We start from the raw sequence: 15491 nt of genomic DNA on the forward strand, positions 1-15491 counted from the left end.
TCCGTGGTGCAGATTTTAGCCTACACTGTTGCCGAGATTTCACTCCGTGTTTTCTAACGATATGATCAATGCGAGTGCGTCGAAATCGTGAAAGTTAAACCAAGTTACCAGAGAATAACGAATCCAGTACATGTTGGAAGAAGGAAACATCAGACAAAACTCAAAGGTACGTCTTATATTTAAATGTTTCTTGCTTAATCCATCAAAAGCAAAACATTTGCAATATGCAAGAGTGATGCAGAATGTATGATTTATTTATATGTCGAGGAAATACCTTCCGATGTAATTTATGTGAGAATATCGCTTCAACTTGTCTACCTTTTCAAGGCAGCACGCATTTTTCCTTACGAACGAAGTTGATAATTCTTTGCAATTGTAAAATCAGAAGAGAATGTTATTTTAAATTAGGCATAAAGCAGATATTACAGTTTTGTGATTATTGCTAGAACATGAAATACCTTGATATAGATTATATTGTGGCATTAAATTGATATTGCACAAAGTGCTCTACTATCGTTCCTGTGAGATTATTTTCGTATTTAACTGGTGCTATTCAAATGTACGTACATCGGAATTTGTATTACAAATCAGTCGTTCATAAAGTGGGCAGATTTTCAATCACTTGTTATTATCTTGTTTGAAGGTTGGCAACACTGTTCTTATCATTTTTGTTATCTCTTATCCTTCCGATTATTAATTGAGCAATTGTTTGTTTTTTCAGATCTTCAGTTGAGTTGCCATGGAGCGGTTCACTATCGAGCAACGCGTCGTTATTTTGAAAACACATTACAGAAACTGGGAGTGGCCTGCGCTGGATGAACTGGATACCGTGAATATGTAATTTCCCGTACATTTCTATTTTTGTCGGGGTCCCAGGAATGAAGATCCATTACGCAAACAATGCATAGCTACTGCATAGTCGACAGTTTACGAACTGTCTCTGCATAGAACTCCCCGTTTCTGTAATGTGTTTTCAAAATAACGACGCGTTGCTCGATAGTGAACCGCTCCATGGAAACTCAACTGAACATCTGAAAAAACAAACAATTGCTCAATTAATAATCGGAATGATAAGAGAGAGCGAAAATGATAAGAACAGTGTTGCCAACATCAAAACAAAAAAAACGACAAGCGATTTAAAACCTGCGCACTTTATGAAACACCCTTTAGTTTCACTTTGCCCTTGTACATGGTTGGAACGAGTCGTTTCTGACCTGTTTTGAACAAGATTTTTCTCCTTTTTGTTTTTGAAACTTGAACACGGTTCATAAATCTCGCAAATGTTAAATGCATTAAGTACGTTAAGCTAATTTACGTTGGATTGGAATAGATTTAATGTGAGATCTCCGAATTTTGTGCAAGTTGTGGACAACGTTCTGTTATCTTCTTGCACAGAATCAGGTCAGAAAACCGGTTTTGTAAGCTGTATAAAACTTCGGTTTTCTCGTTCTTTCATAATTTTGAACGACTTGTAATGGTAGTGCAGCATTTCCGGTAAGTTTATGCTTTATGTATTTAAAGTGTAAAAGTACACCCTAACAGCTAAAAGGGTAAAGTCCTAACCGTCTACCACACAATAGTTTGCGTGTTTACTGAGAATTTACAAATTAGTATAGATTAGAAAAGATTAATAGTTCACATATTTTACAAGTGCAAGGCCAATCATTTATTTGTGGGTAAGACTGATTGATTTTCAGAAAAAATCATAATTTGTCCTGATTATATTCCGAATATTTTATTCAATAACCTACTGAAATCTAAGTCATATTTCACATGCACTGTAAAGATAGATGTGAGTCACTGAAGTGAGCTGATACCGTGAATCAAACCTTTAACCACTTCGTTAACTACTATGGGACAGTTTAGATCAATTATATTCACATCCAATTACACAACATCTCTAAGTTGTTTTCATTTTATTATTAACTCAGCTTGCCTGAGGTTGTAAGAATGTAATGTAAATGATTTTTTTTTCATCTTTGATCAGTTCATAGTCTCATACACCATATTAACAAGATTTTTATTTGTTCCTTTTGCAGATGAACATTTCAGAATCTATTTGACGTGTCTTCTAAGAATACCTTGAAATTTGTAAAAAGGACAACAGATTTGACTAACAATGGCAACCCAATAGCGTGGAAGTTTGTGGATATGCTTCTATGGAATCAAAATCGTCTGTGTGGATTGTTTGTACTGTACGCAATTTGCAGATACATGGTTGAATGGTAATGGTTTATAATAACTCAAGAGTCCAAAATATACTCAAAAAATTATGTTGCAAGACTTCTTAATATCTGGTTGCAAGTAGTCAGCAATTTTTGCCGAGAATCTTAGGATATTCATTGCTTTCTGAATGATTTGAATTTTATTCTAATGGTAATTATTACCATATTGTATCTTATAAAACTTCTCTCACAATTCTTATCTGAGTAATGCTAAACTCTTAGAAAAGAAAGTCACTTTTCAAAAGTAATTCAAAGCTAATCACTTGGGAAATTAATTCGGTTATAATTACTGTTGCTTTAAAACGTTTCTAATTTAGTTACTATTACAATTACTGTATTCTAGATTAGTTATATCTCGTAAGACGTGGTTCAGAACATGAAATGCAAGCGCGCTATTCATTTCATCACAGATGACCACCAACAACTTTTCATATATAATTATAACTACTGGTCTCCGTGTTGGAGTGGTTAGAACAGCGAGTTACGACGCCAGGAGTCTCTGGTTCGAATCCCGGCATGGGTATTCTGTGTATATCCTTCATAAGTTTCATCATATTATCACTCATTCTTATCTTTGCGATGATACAAAAATGGCAGAAAAGCGTAGGAAAACAAACTAAATCAATCAACCATATAATTATAACTAAGTTAATATATTTTATATGTAAATACAGAGGGAATAAAATCCACATATTTTACTTAAAGATGAATAAATAGTATTTTATTGTATTTTTGTTGCGCAAGCAATATATTCTGTTGAACTGTGGTATACCAATGAGGATTGTTGATTATATAGCCTTATGTCAAAATTATTCTAATTAAAATACGCTTGGAATAGATATATTCTGGTTCTAATCACTAATTCATCAGGTGAGCATATGATTCAAGAAATTGTAAAAATGGAACAGAAGAAAATTCCTTTCTATGCGAAAAAATAGTAATTGTACACTTCTGTTCAGATCAAGTCGAACTGTTCGACCCTGAATATCAGGTACTAATTTCATAACGTAAGTAGTTTACAGTTACTGTTACTCGAAAATGTTACTGTTACTTCGAAAGACAGCTGCAGAACAAACCAGTATAATTCGTGAAGAACTGTGAAACAGGACTTTGGGCATTGTGCGGAGGCAACGTGTGTAAAATTGTAGTTAAGTAGTATGAAACGAACAAATAATCACTCTGCTGCTCGTTTACCTTCATTCCCGGTTTTCAAATAAAGGCCTCCCCGATGGAATAGTGGTAACGTCGTCGCCTTGTACTCAAGAGGTTCGATACATGATGGAGGCAGAGATGCAACGACGAATTTTTGTCGGGGGGGGGGGGGGAGTATCAGGATAAACGTGCCAATAATAATAATAGGAATATTAATGATAATGACATTATTATTATTATTATTATTATTATTGGCATTTTTGTCTGGTATTTTTTCAACACGTTCAATTTCACATTAGCTAATAACGGAAAACTGTATTCTTGAGACAAAATGACGAATATAATTCCGTTTTACACATATGCAAAATGGAGCGACGTAAAATAAGAAAATACATATGCAACATCTTAACACAAAATTGTACACGTATTCAATGTTTCTTTAATACCTATAAGAATATTATTTAAATATATTACATAATCAATTCATCATAACAAACCAACAGCGAAAATTATATAAATTGTCTCTCACATTTCCTCAAAACGATTTTCATACATTTAAAACAAAACTGTTTAGCAACAACAGTCTGAAGTACACATTTGGTCCTACTTCTCTCTCTCTAGTAATTTACAAGCAAATAATTTCACGGGGCGGCATGGCATTTTCTCTTTTACAACTTTTTTAATTTAGCCTACATCGTTCTGCGCTCTCGCACTACGGCTGGGATCTTGATTGGGTGGAGGCGCATTGCAAAGTGGTTCGGATCCCACTTTAAATTGTAGGTCCAGTCCTGATTAGTCTATCTGTGCATAAAAAGGACTTAAGACATCAATTGAAGATCCTCAAATTAATAATTTTCTTATAGTATAGTAACTTCAGCATTAATTTCCATCTTCAGTTTTCTTCCAATAATGCGAATTACAACTTTTGCAGATTTTAATATACCCGAAAATATTGTTAACTAAAATATAATTTGGTCTTATCGTCATCCTGAGAAAATGGAACACTTTTGTATCAATTGGAATTCTGTAACAAAATTACATTAAGAAACTGAAATTTACGGCCTTGTGGAAAAATTAGCATTACTAATTTTAATCATTTTTCAACAATGTTTATAATTGAAAAATTGAAAATCTGTTTTATCTTTAACTTCATTTTACTAATACAGAGTGCGGAAAATAATATCTTGTAAATGGCGTTTCAACAATGAAAGCAAGTTGCGTTGCGTTGCGTTCTAACCAAGAATATTTTGAATGGTCACTCCATACACAAGAAAACAACTTCGCTCGATCAAGCGAACGGAAACGTCTCTGCGCAAGTATTGACGCGAGATGGCTCTAAGAGTTCCAATGAACACGTGAGAGGGAACGGGAGATAGCGGCTGAAGGCTGTGACATAAACTCTTCTTGCTTCGGATTTCTATTATTTTTCCCATCGCATATTCAGAGCCGACTTTGCGATTATGTTTGCCAAAGTGGGTGGGGAAGGAGTTTATATATTGTTCAAGCCTTCTCCCGGGCTAGGATAACACTATTTTCCGAAAGAAAACATAAGTTGTTTCTTTTGCATCATTTTCAGGAATTACAAGTGTGACAGTCAGATATATCGTCGACCTGCCTCATTATTATTATTATTCTAATCCGTAGCGGTGAAAAATGTGTTTAATCAAGGTATTGAGTGTTTTTATTTGTATGTATATATATATTTGATCTGCCAAGCCAACGGGAGTAAGAAGAAGTCGCGAGTCTGACGGGCGAGCGCCAGAAAGGTCACGTTTTGCGTCTAAAACTTAGGAAATTCGACCTTAACGACAGCCATTCAAATATCTCGGGTTCCAGCGGCCGGACTGAAGTGAAACTTTTACCAGCGCAGCAACATGTATGCAAGGACGGATGTGTGGAGATTCGTCGCAATCAAGCAAAAAATACGGATGCCAGATCGAATTGGTTATAATCGATCAGTTTATGGGAACAGATTGCAGTTGAGCTGTGGGCGCCGGGCTGACGGCGACCTAATCCGAACGTACCCTGCCGGAGCACGCTCTGTCCAGGCTGGGAGACAATGCAGCGAAGTGGAATGACCTCGTGGGAAGCGTAGCTTCAACGACCGCCAAGCGTCCTTTTTCGAAATTCGACACAGTTTTACCGCGAGTTCCAAGGAGAACACATCCCCGCGCTCCGAACGTTGAGACTACCATTGTGCCGACTCGTCGTGTGTTGTTACTTTTTGGTGAGGACGAGCGGAAGTGCGCCAGCCTACGGTAGTCGTCCGAGCGAGTTTGTGAGGAGTGGCTGTAAGCGAGATTTTGTCCTTTTCGTGAAGTGAAACGCTCATAAGCATGGCCGGCTAACGGAAGAAGAGAGGAGGAAGGAGGAGGGCCACCCTCGGTGCGCCCCGATGCCAGACGAGACACCACGACGAATGCCTACATCAGGCCGAAAACCCGAGCTACGCCGCCTGATGTCTACCAGCCGCCACAGAGAGGGAGAGAGATGTCGAACGCTGCCATATCGACGTCCCGACGCTTGAGATCGCCCGACGGTGATGGAGAAGACGTCGACGACCCATGAACTACCGCCCGCCGCCCAGATGCGACGTCCGAATCACGCCTGACTACGGAGATGCTCAACCAACCCCGAGAGGAAGAGACGCCGACCCCCTTGACGTTCCCGAGCGACGCCGACGACCCATCGTCACTGATCCGCCGAGGAACCAGATGTATGAACGCTAATCACCTTCTCGTCGTCGCGACCGAGGAAGAATAGGAAAACCTTTCGTGTGCATACTAAGTGATTTCAATCGCCCGCGAAGACACCAGGATGCGCCGTGGAACCAGAGAGATGGTAACGTATTCATCTGTATGAATGTCAACACGTACCGGCTCGATTGATATTTAGAGAATGCCCTAGAAATTCGTCGATGTTTTGAAAACGCCCACACAACTCGAAACTTCATATGAGACTCCCGTTGCGCTTAATATTTGTATTTAATTGTCTCAAGTCAATTTTACTCATTTCTTTACTCAATTCACTGTTGTTTGTGCTCCTTTTGTATTGATTGAAGTGCGTACTGCTAGAGTAAAGCGCCGCCCACTTAGTTGTTTAATCAATTTGAGGTTTGTTCATTTTAGTATGTGTCAGCGCTGTGTCGCAGCTAGCTACGTCAGGTCGCGTATGTGATTACTTGTTAAAGTATTTGCCTGGTAATATTAATTGCTCGTCACGGCGGTGTTGAAGTCCCGCCCGCTAGAGAGTATATGTTTGCGTCACTCAACGGAGGTTATTGTTATGTTTAGGACCACGTCAGGTCAAGTAAAAGAAAAAACGTCCGCCCTCGTGAGCGTAATTGCTGTTGAGACGCTTTGTTTATTCTGGACAAATAATGCATTGTCACCGCACCGACCAATTTTTAAAGGTAAACTTAAGTAAAGGCTGGCTAGTGATTTGAAGTAGCACTGGAGCAAATTCACAAATGACCTGATTAAACAAAAGTCAATGTAAAAGTAAATCCGAATGTAATAATTAGGGCTCGTCGTCAAAAACCTGTACATTTTATGTATTATTTTTGTTGATGCGTCCCGTAGATTGTATCTGTGAGAGAATGTGTGAATGCAAGAGGGGGACCTGTACTAAATTGATTTTTTGTTGTGAATTTAATATACTTTTTATTTTTATGTTAATTTGGGCAATATCATTTCATACGTATGTCGCTACCCGTGATTTTCAGGTATGCAGCTAGCCGCTCCCGGCAACAGGTAAAAGTCTGGTAATTGAAAGTATGTTTTTGTTTGATATGGGTAATCGCTATGCACTGTTGGTCACCGTCCCTATACACGAACTCAACCTGGACCGTTAAGCACTTTCACTTGTCCGAGGGAGATTTTGCCGCCTCTATCTAGGTAGTGGTAGTTTTTGTTTTCCCGGGCAAGGGAAGGCGTTTACACAAGAGCACTATTTCCGCATAGCTTATTCAAATTGCGTATTATTTCGTTATTTAGTGTTGCTTTTCTCACATTTTTAGCTACTCGCAACGATGAAGAGAGACTCAAAAAGAACACCCACGCTCAGGCCAAATTCGAACCCAGTGCCCTCGCATTCTAACGCATTTTGATAACAACTTCCTCACGAACGTGAAAAATGCGTTTTTTTTAAATATTTTTCACGAATTTTTCGCAATTACATTACTTTCAATTTAGACTTGGACAGTCCAGTTAATTAATATTTACGCTGCAATCTTTCCGTTAGCCCTTTTCTTTGAGTCTGAGAGACACAAAAATTCCCTGCATGTGGTTAAAATTTGATAGTAATCAACACTGCTGGTTTCCGAACACTTACTTCAACTGTACTGCCACTTTCTGTGAACAGAAGGCGATTGAAAATACTAATATAGTAGTTAACAATTTTGTAGTAAAAGTAGTATTACTGTGATTAAATCGATTTGTCTGATGCGCGAGTTAACGTAAAGTACTTGCCCCTTTATTGCATTATATTAAAACATATGCTTCAATGTTTTAATTTCGTTTCGTGCTGTTTCGAGCCTCACAATGCATTTCATGTGCCTATAAATGCCTATTTTGAGGTCTAGTGTTTATTTCGCATAATCTTTCCTAAAAATACCTATTTTGTTATTTTTCGCTTATTCAAGGTTTCTTTCAGTGCTTGGGCTCATTTTACAGTACATTGGTAAAAGAAAGAAAAAAGGTAAAGTTCTCCCCTGTGCTTAGCACCACACCATGAAGGCGTATAGGGGGTGTGGAGGTAACGCCCCACACTTTCTTGATCCGGTCGTGAGTGGGGGTGATGTGATCAGCATCACGCCCCTGACCGCCTTTACCCCTCAGGTTTTCCCATGTCATTTGACGTTAGAAAAGTTCCCGGATTTGAACCGGCCAGGGATCGAACCCGGGACCTTAGCATGGTAGTCAGACGCGTTACCGACTGAGCAACCGCGGCTACTGTACAGTACATTGCCGTGGAATAATTGGTTAAAGCACCGAATTTGTAGTAAAATCGCAGGTCTGTCGTAGGTTCGATTCCCACCACTGGCAAAAGCAATTTCACCTGAAGAGAGAAGAGCTGCTCTCTCGAAACATAGTGTTAGAATAAGCTGTATAGTTTAAAGCACAAGACAACATTTCCGGACTCACTTCCTCGAACGTTTCAACTTGTTTCCTTGATTAATTTTCAAAATGGGAGGCTTCCAGATTGGCTGGATTGACTGTAGCGTCACGCCGGATGGTAGTGGAGGCGTTAGGGATTCTGGGAATCCGACGTTCCTCTCTCCTCTTATCCTCTTAGCCTGCCATAGTTCTTGATTGTCCTTGTTTCGCAAAACAATTCACTGCGTAAAAAAAAATAAAAAATAAAAAAAATCTACAGTCCACGAAAACAATAAATATGCGGAGTTTTAGCGCAGAGGTGCTCTCGCTACAAAAATCCTGACAAACTGTGTTGAAAACTCCGAGTCCCGCAGGTTTATACCTGATTCGAAAATTTCAGTTGGAAAGGTGTTAAAACGAGCGTCGCTTATCTTCCAGCAGCGTACATTCACCTTGGGTATATTGTGGTTCAACGCGGTCAAGGCGTATCTTCAAGTAGGTACAGTGGGATTAACTCCTCGCCTCTCTGGCGCCTGTCTTGGGGATCCGTAGTTTGTCCATGAATCATCTTTTAAAAACCAATTCACCCTTACGTCGTGGATACTCAGTTGATCTCCATGAAATTAAATCCAGGTATCATTTATAACGTGCCGCTTCGGTTGTCCAAATTTCGTGTAGGTCCGCCGACGGAAAACGGAAATATTTCATAAGGTCGATATTCGTACTGGTGCCACGTAAAGAATGAACCTTGTTGACAATCGTTGTCGTGACTCAGAACCTGTCCCAAACTTTCGTTGTCTCGCTCGAATTTCATTTTGCCGACAGATATATAAGAACAAATCGAACCTCAATAACAAATCTCACGCAATACATCATGTTGATTAATTATACTTAATTGAACTAAAATATAAGACAGAGATTTACATGTCCAAAGAATACCGTGACAACTGCCTCCCAAAAGCTACATTTCAATTTGTATTACGTCAAGATAGTCAAATCTAGAGCAATCCGAAATTATTTTTATATATTCACCTTATCAAATCTTACTGAAATTCATGTTGAAATTACAAGTTTCAAAAAGAGGACGAAGAAGATGAACAGCGGTATATCAAATGAAGGTGTCCTGGGTTTTGGTCTCAAATAAGCCATGGATAATTCTTTGCGTTCATTTCCCACTAATTTCATTAGTTCATTGTCCACCCTCATCGTCAAAATTCATCTGTGCTATTGCGACTCTCAACAACATGAGCATGTTCAAGAAGAACTCCGTTCAAGAAGCTCATGAGGATGGCAATGGTACTCACTTATTATGAAAGTGTTCATGTCATGTGATGGACAGGGAAATGGGTCAATGTCTGTGGAAACCTTCCATTGTGTACACTGATGGGCAGACAAAGAGAACATTATCCTTATCCTCAAGCTATAAGTTTAAAAGAGGTTCTTTATAGTACTGTAGGGTGTCTTGACTTTTATAGTTGCGTCCTTTTATAACCATGTGCCTCTTTCGATCCCATAGAACCGGGCGAATGAGTCTTGCTTTACAGAAGAAGTAGGGTATACGTTCATATCTCTGTTACTACCAGATCCTGTGATACATACACTGCTCCACAAAACTTAAGGAACACCAAGGGATTATGAGTAGAGTATTAGAGAATATTGTAAATCTTGATAATAACATAACAATAAAATATTTCTTTTGCACATCATCGTCTCAAGTTTATTTAAGCTTTGTCACGCTACACTGGCGTACGCAGAGAGAGATTGATAAGGCTTCATCCCCATCCGAAATTGAGAAAAAAAAATTGCGTTCATACATGTTTGCAATTTCCGTGGAGCATTTGGTCCGAAGTTCCTGTTCATGGATGACAATACTCGCCCGCACCGCGCACGTATTGCGTCGGAATTTCTGGAATCACCTGAATGTTCACGGGGCCTCAATCCTAACGAGCATGTTTAGGATGCTTTAGATCAGGGCTTATGAACACCAATAAGGTACAGATGCAACATGCAACGAAAATGACCAGCAAAATTGCAAAATGGAACCCAGGGTGAACCCTGTTTTTGTGTTTGTTTCCTTCTGTTCCCTTGGTGTTCCTAACGTTTTATGGAGCAGTGTAAATAAATAAAAAAAAGAGGGAGGGGGAAGCGACGGTCAACTCAAGAAAACCTAACGAAATACTAGGTAAATCAAAAACTAAAGGCAATTTTGTGTTTTCGCAGGAATAAACGAAGACTGGGTGTGTCTGCTGTCACCACGTGTATACTTGGAGTGACGTGGAAGTAGGAGTATCCATCACTGCCCCATTCAGTTGAGTGTCGCGGAGCAAAAAGGTCACATGTATGGACGCACAACTCCACAAATGCACCATCGAGGAACAGCGCGACGTAGTGCGCTTTCTGTGGTCGGAGGGAGGCAAACCGGCAGACATCCACCGTCGGCTGTTAGCGCAGTATGGAGCAAGCACCATGACTCAACGAAAGGTGTATCGCTTTAAAGCGGGACGCACAAGTGTAACGGACGAAAGTCGAAGTGAACGCCCAAAAACATCCCGCACAGAAGAAAACATCCAACGGGTGGATACCATTATCAGGGACGATCGAAGAATCACAATAGCACAAGTGGCGGAGATCTTGGACATCAGTTTCGGATCAGCATATGCAATAATGCATGATGAATTAGGGTACCATACAGTTTGTGCGAGGTGGGTAACCAAGGAACTCACAGCTGCGCATCAGCAGCAGCGCTTCACAGTGGCTACCCAGTTTCTCCAACGTTATGAAGCCGATCCCAGTATCTTGGAACGAATCGTGACAAGAGACGAAATATGGGTTCACTACTACGAACCAGAGAGTAAGCGGAAAAGCCTGGAATGGAAACATCCGTCGACCCCTATACGCAAGAAATTCAAACAACAGCCGTTCTGTAGGAAATTTATGCTAACGCTAACGCTAACCGATCCTGGCGGAGTTCCACCCACATGGTGAAACTGTGAATAGTGCAAGTTATTGTGCAGTCCTGCAAGACAAACTGAAACCTGCAATTCGTCACAAGCGACGAGGACTGCTGTCTAAGGGGGTTCTCGTACTCCACGATAATACCAGGCCTCATACAGCGAGGGAAACAGTAGACACTGTGCACAGGTTTGGCTTTGAGTTGCTTCCCCATCCTCCGTACAGCCCTGATCTGGCGCCATCAGATTACCACATCTTCGGCCCTTTGAAGGAGGCGCTGCGTGGTCGTCGGTTCAGGCCAGATGACGAGGTCCAGCAGGCGGTGCAGACGTGGCTTCGTGAGCCAACAAAAACCTTCTTCGCGGAGGAGATACAGAAGCTGATTGCAAGATACCAAAAGTGCAATGCCATGCAGGGGACATATGTGGAATAGTGATATGTGTAGTTCTTCTTCTTGTGTGGAAATAAAGATGTTATGTGAAAATTGCCTTTACTTTTTGATTTACCCTAATAATTAAAAAGAACTACAATGTTCAACAATATATTCAGAACGTGGCCGCATTACTCTTTGAAATTTCAGAAAGTTGTGGGCCAAGTGGAAAGTATTATGCGGCCAGAAGCCGTACGATGTTCATCGATTTTCGTAGCTGTCAAACGATTTAATAAATTGTCATCCTGGCCTGATTTCCAACGGTTAATCAATCACTGTGCCCTCCCTCGCATTTTGTCTGCCATTTCCATTGACGTCTGTCACAACTCTTTCTAGCAAACACTTCCCTGTTGGATTGCGTGCTCCATGTTGTGGGAGAAAGAAGTCTTTGATGGAACGTATCCTAGAATAAATTACCTGCTGGAAAAATCACTATAGATATGTGAATAAAAAGGTTAGAAAGGTAAAGTGTTCCCCTGTGCATAGCACCACGCCATGAAGGCGTATAGAGGGTGTGGGGGTAACGCCCCACACTTTCTTGATCCGGTCGTGAGTGGGGGTGATGTGATCAGCATCACGCCCCTGACCGCCTTTACCCCCCAGGGTTTCCCCCAGGTACCCATGTTATTCGACGCTGGGTGTGCGCCGGGGCCGCCGCTTCCATCGTTAGAAAAGTTCCCGGATTTCAACCGGCCGGGGATCGAACCCGGAACCTTTAGCATGGTAGTCAGACGCGTTACCGACTGAGCCACCGCGAAAGTAGGTATTTTTCGATGAAGGTTGCAACACTGCATAACCACTGATCATGGACAACGCTAGTCAAGATTTCTCCGCCATATTGCGTGTAACGCAAGCGAAAACGAACAAACAAGAATTACTCGATATGTCGAAAATTGAGATTATTTGCGTGACAAAAACGAAATGGCACCTTCAAGAATCCTTAGGAATGCAGAATACGTAAGTACCAATGTGAAAAAGAAGAAAATAAAGGAATTTCAAACGTTTGGCGGATACTGAAATTTTAATGTGTGCCATACACACAAGATAGAAAATGCATGGCTACCAAGAAAATTTGTTCATTTTGATGTACCCAATGCGCTGTGAGAATGTGCACACGACCGTGCGTAAACATAAGCGGGCCTCAACTGCGCTTGTATTGTCTCATCAATAGCAGCTTCGTACATTTACGGCTTCAAAACAATGTAAATGTAGGTTTTTGTGTTGCGTGAAACAAATTGCTGTAATTTACAGCTTGCAGAAGTAGCTATCAAGGACTGTCAGTTACTGCAGCTGTTAACTTGAGGATCGGGAAGCGGAGTGCTCAGAACTGGTTAAGAATACACAAATGAATTTCCGATAAGTTCTGCAGGAGCAGACTACCTTAAGTTTCTCATTGTTACTTTGGTTAGGTTGAGGAACAATTTGATCTTAAAACATTGATCGCTGCTTTACGAGTACAGTAAGATATGTGAATTCCTTTTCTATTCTTTTCTTCACAATTGAAACCTCATAAGCAAGCCTTCATTTGATACAGAGTTGAGTTGTGTTTTCTAACTATTCTGTATGTCATTATTAATATTAAAACTCAATTTTTGCTCTAAAATTATGCTCACACGTTGGATTCTTGATTTATTTTACATTTCGTACCAAAATGATGTCCATTACAAACAGTGATTGTAAATTTAAACAAGGAAACTCTCAAAGCTAGGCTACTCTCTGCAACTGGAATACTGCTTTCTAACAAACTGCAAAATTAGTTCAATGAAGGCTATCTTTAAGTATCCTTCGAAAATCTAACATACACGCCATCCCAATCTTTGACTGTGTAAAACCATTGCACGCACATGTTCTCTAAGAAATAAAATTTTGTGGCATCAAAATGAAACTGCCCACTATGCAATTATCCGAGAACAACATATACACCATATTCCAGCATCCAAACTATCAATGATAACATGCAAATTTTCCTTCACATTCACGAGTTTGAAGATTATGTAGTTGTCAAATTCGCGACCTACTGCTTGAGACGGGTAAAAAAACAAACAAACAAAAAAATGTAGTCACATTTCATGACTTCCGAGTGTTAATTTCGGACACCACAACAAGTATAACAACAAGAATAATCAACAATTACTCACCACAAATAAGGGCAGTATGTTCGTCTCCGCACGCAAGTTCCACCACCGGATCGTTCTTGATAAAAAATCGACTAGAAACATTGTCCGCAAATCTGCTCCTTCCAAACGTGAACACAGCTCCACTCTCTGAAAAACAGACAAAACGTCATTCAAGTTAAAAAAAAATTAAATTTATCTGCCTATTAACAAATATGACATACCCTAAAATGGGCAGACAAAATGATAATGGAAGATGCTTGTACACAGGTGTAAATTACCGAATGACACTGGAATGGAATGAAAAAAAACAAAAACGTTAAAAAAAATAATTGGGAGCACATCCGTAATGCAAAAGAATCAGCAGCTAAAGAAAGTATAGGATACCATAAACCAAGAAAAAGTAAGCCATGGTTTGATAATGAATGTCATAATCTAATAGAAATAAGAAATCAGGCTAGACTTAGGTGGTTAAATAACTCTGATGATACAAATCCAAACAATTATAATAGAATAAAGCGAGAAGTTAACCGCATGTTTAGAAGTAAAAAAAGAGATTACTTGAAAAGCAAAATTAACGAAATTGAAACAAACAGCAAAAATAAAAATATCAGAGATTTATATAAAGGTGTAAATGAGTTTAGAAAGGGGTGGCAACCTAAAGTAAACTTGATAAAAGATAAAGACGGTGATTTTCTAGCTGACCCAAGCGATATTCTAAATAGATGGAAGAACTACTTTAATGAACTTTTAAATGTCCATGTAGGAGATAAATCAGAAGTAAATGAAGTCCACACAGCAGAACCTTTAGTTCCAGAACCTAACTTGACTGAAGTTAAAGATGCTATTAAAAGGCTAAAGAATAACAAAGCACCTGGCATTGATTTAATACCAGTGGAGTTAATTAAATATGGTGGAAATTCATTAATATGTCAAATTCATAAATTAATTTGTTTAATATGGAATAAAGAAGAAATCCCTCAACAGTGGAAAGAATCCATAATTGTTCCTGTGTTTAAAAAAGGTGATAAAATGAACTGCAATAATTTCCGTGGAATTTCTTTACTCTCAACAACATACAAAATATTGTCTAACATTCTTTTAACAAGACTAACACCATATGCTAATGAAATTATAGGTGATTATCAATGTGGATTTAAACGTAACAGATCAACTACAGATCAAATTTTTCACATTAGACAGACAGTTGAAAAAAAGTGGGAATATAATCAAAATGTCCATCAGCTATTCATTGATTTCAAAAAAGCACATGATTCGGTCAAAAGAGATGAATTATATAATATATTAGTAGTAGTTTTGCCCACGAGACGAGACGAGACTTTGGTCTGTCTCGTCCCGTCTCGTGAAAATGCTGTCTCGTCTCGTGTCTCGTCTCGAAAATATTCGTTTGTCCCGTCCCGTGTCCCGTCTCGAAGGGTTCTGTCCCGTCTCGTCTCGTTTTGTCCCGTCTCGTCTCGTAAAAGTTATCCGGGATATCATGCAAACAAAAGGCAAAAGTAGC

At 39.5% G+C, this 15491-nt stretch overlaps 1 protein-coding gene across 1 annotated transcript in view; it reads right to left on the reverse strand.

Moving 5' to 3' along the window:
* The window catches only part of LOC145988972 (X-linked retinitis pigmentosa GTPase regulator-like), a 404239-nt gene extending 390048 nt beyond the window's left edge, over positions 1-14191 (reverse strand). Inside the window, exons 1-2 of the mRNA XM_083124278.1 lie at positions 14173-14191; positions 13994-14119 (exon numbers count right to left, since the gene is read on the reverse strand). Coding sequence (XP_082980404.1) covers positions 13994-14119; positions 14173-14191 — 145 coding nt within the window. The remainder of the gene's footprint in view (positions 1-13993; positions 14120-14172) is intronic.
* Between the last annotated feature and the right edge of the window lie 1300 nt (positions 14192-15491).

The sequence above is a fragment of the Lepisma saccharinum genome, chromosome 1, assembly GCF_977018435.1.
Source record: "Lepisma saccharinum chromosome 1, izLepSacc3.1, whole genome shotgun sequence".
Lineage (NCBI taxonomy): Eukaryota > Metazoa > Arthropoda > Insecta > Zygentoma > Lepismatidae > Lepisma > Lepisma saccharinum.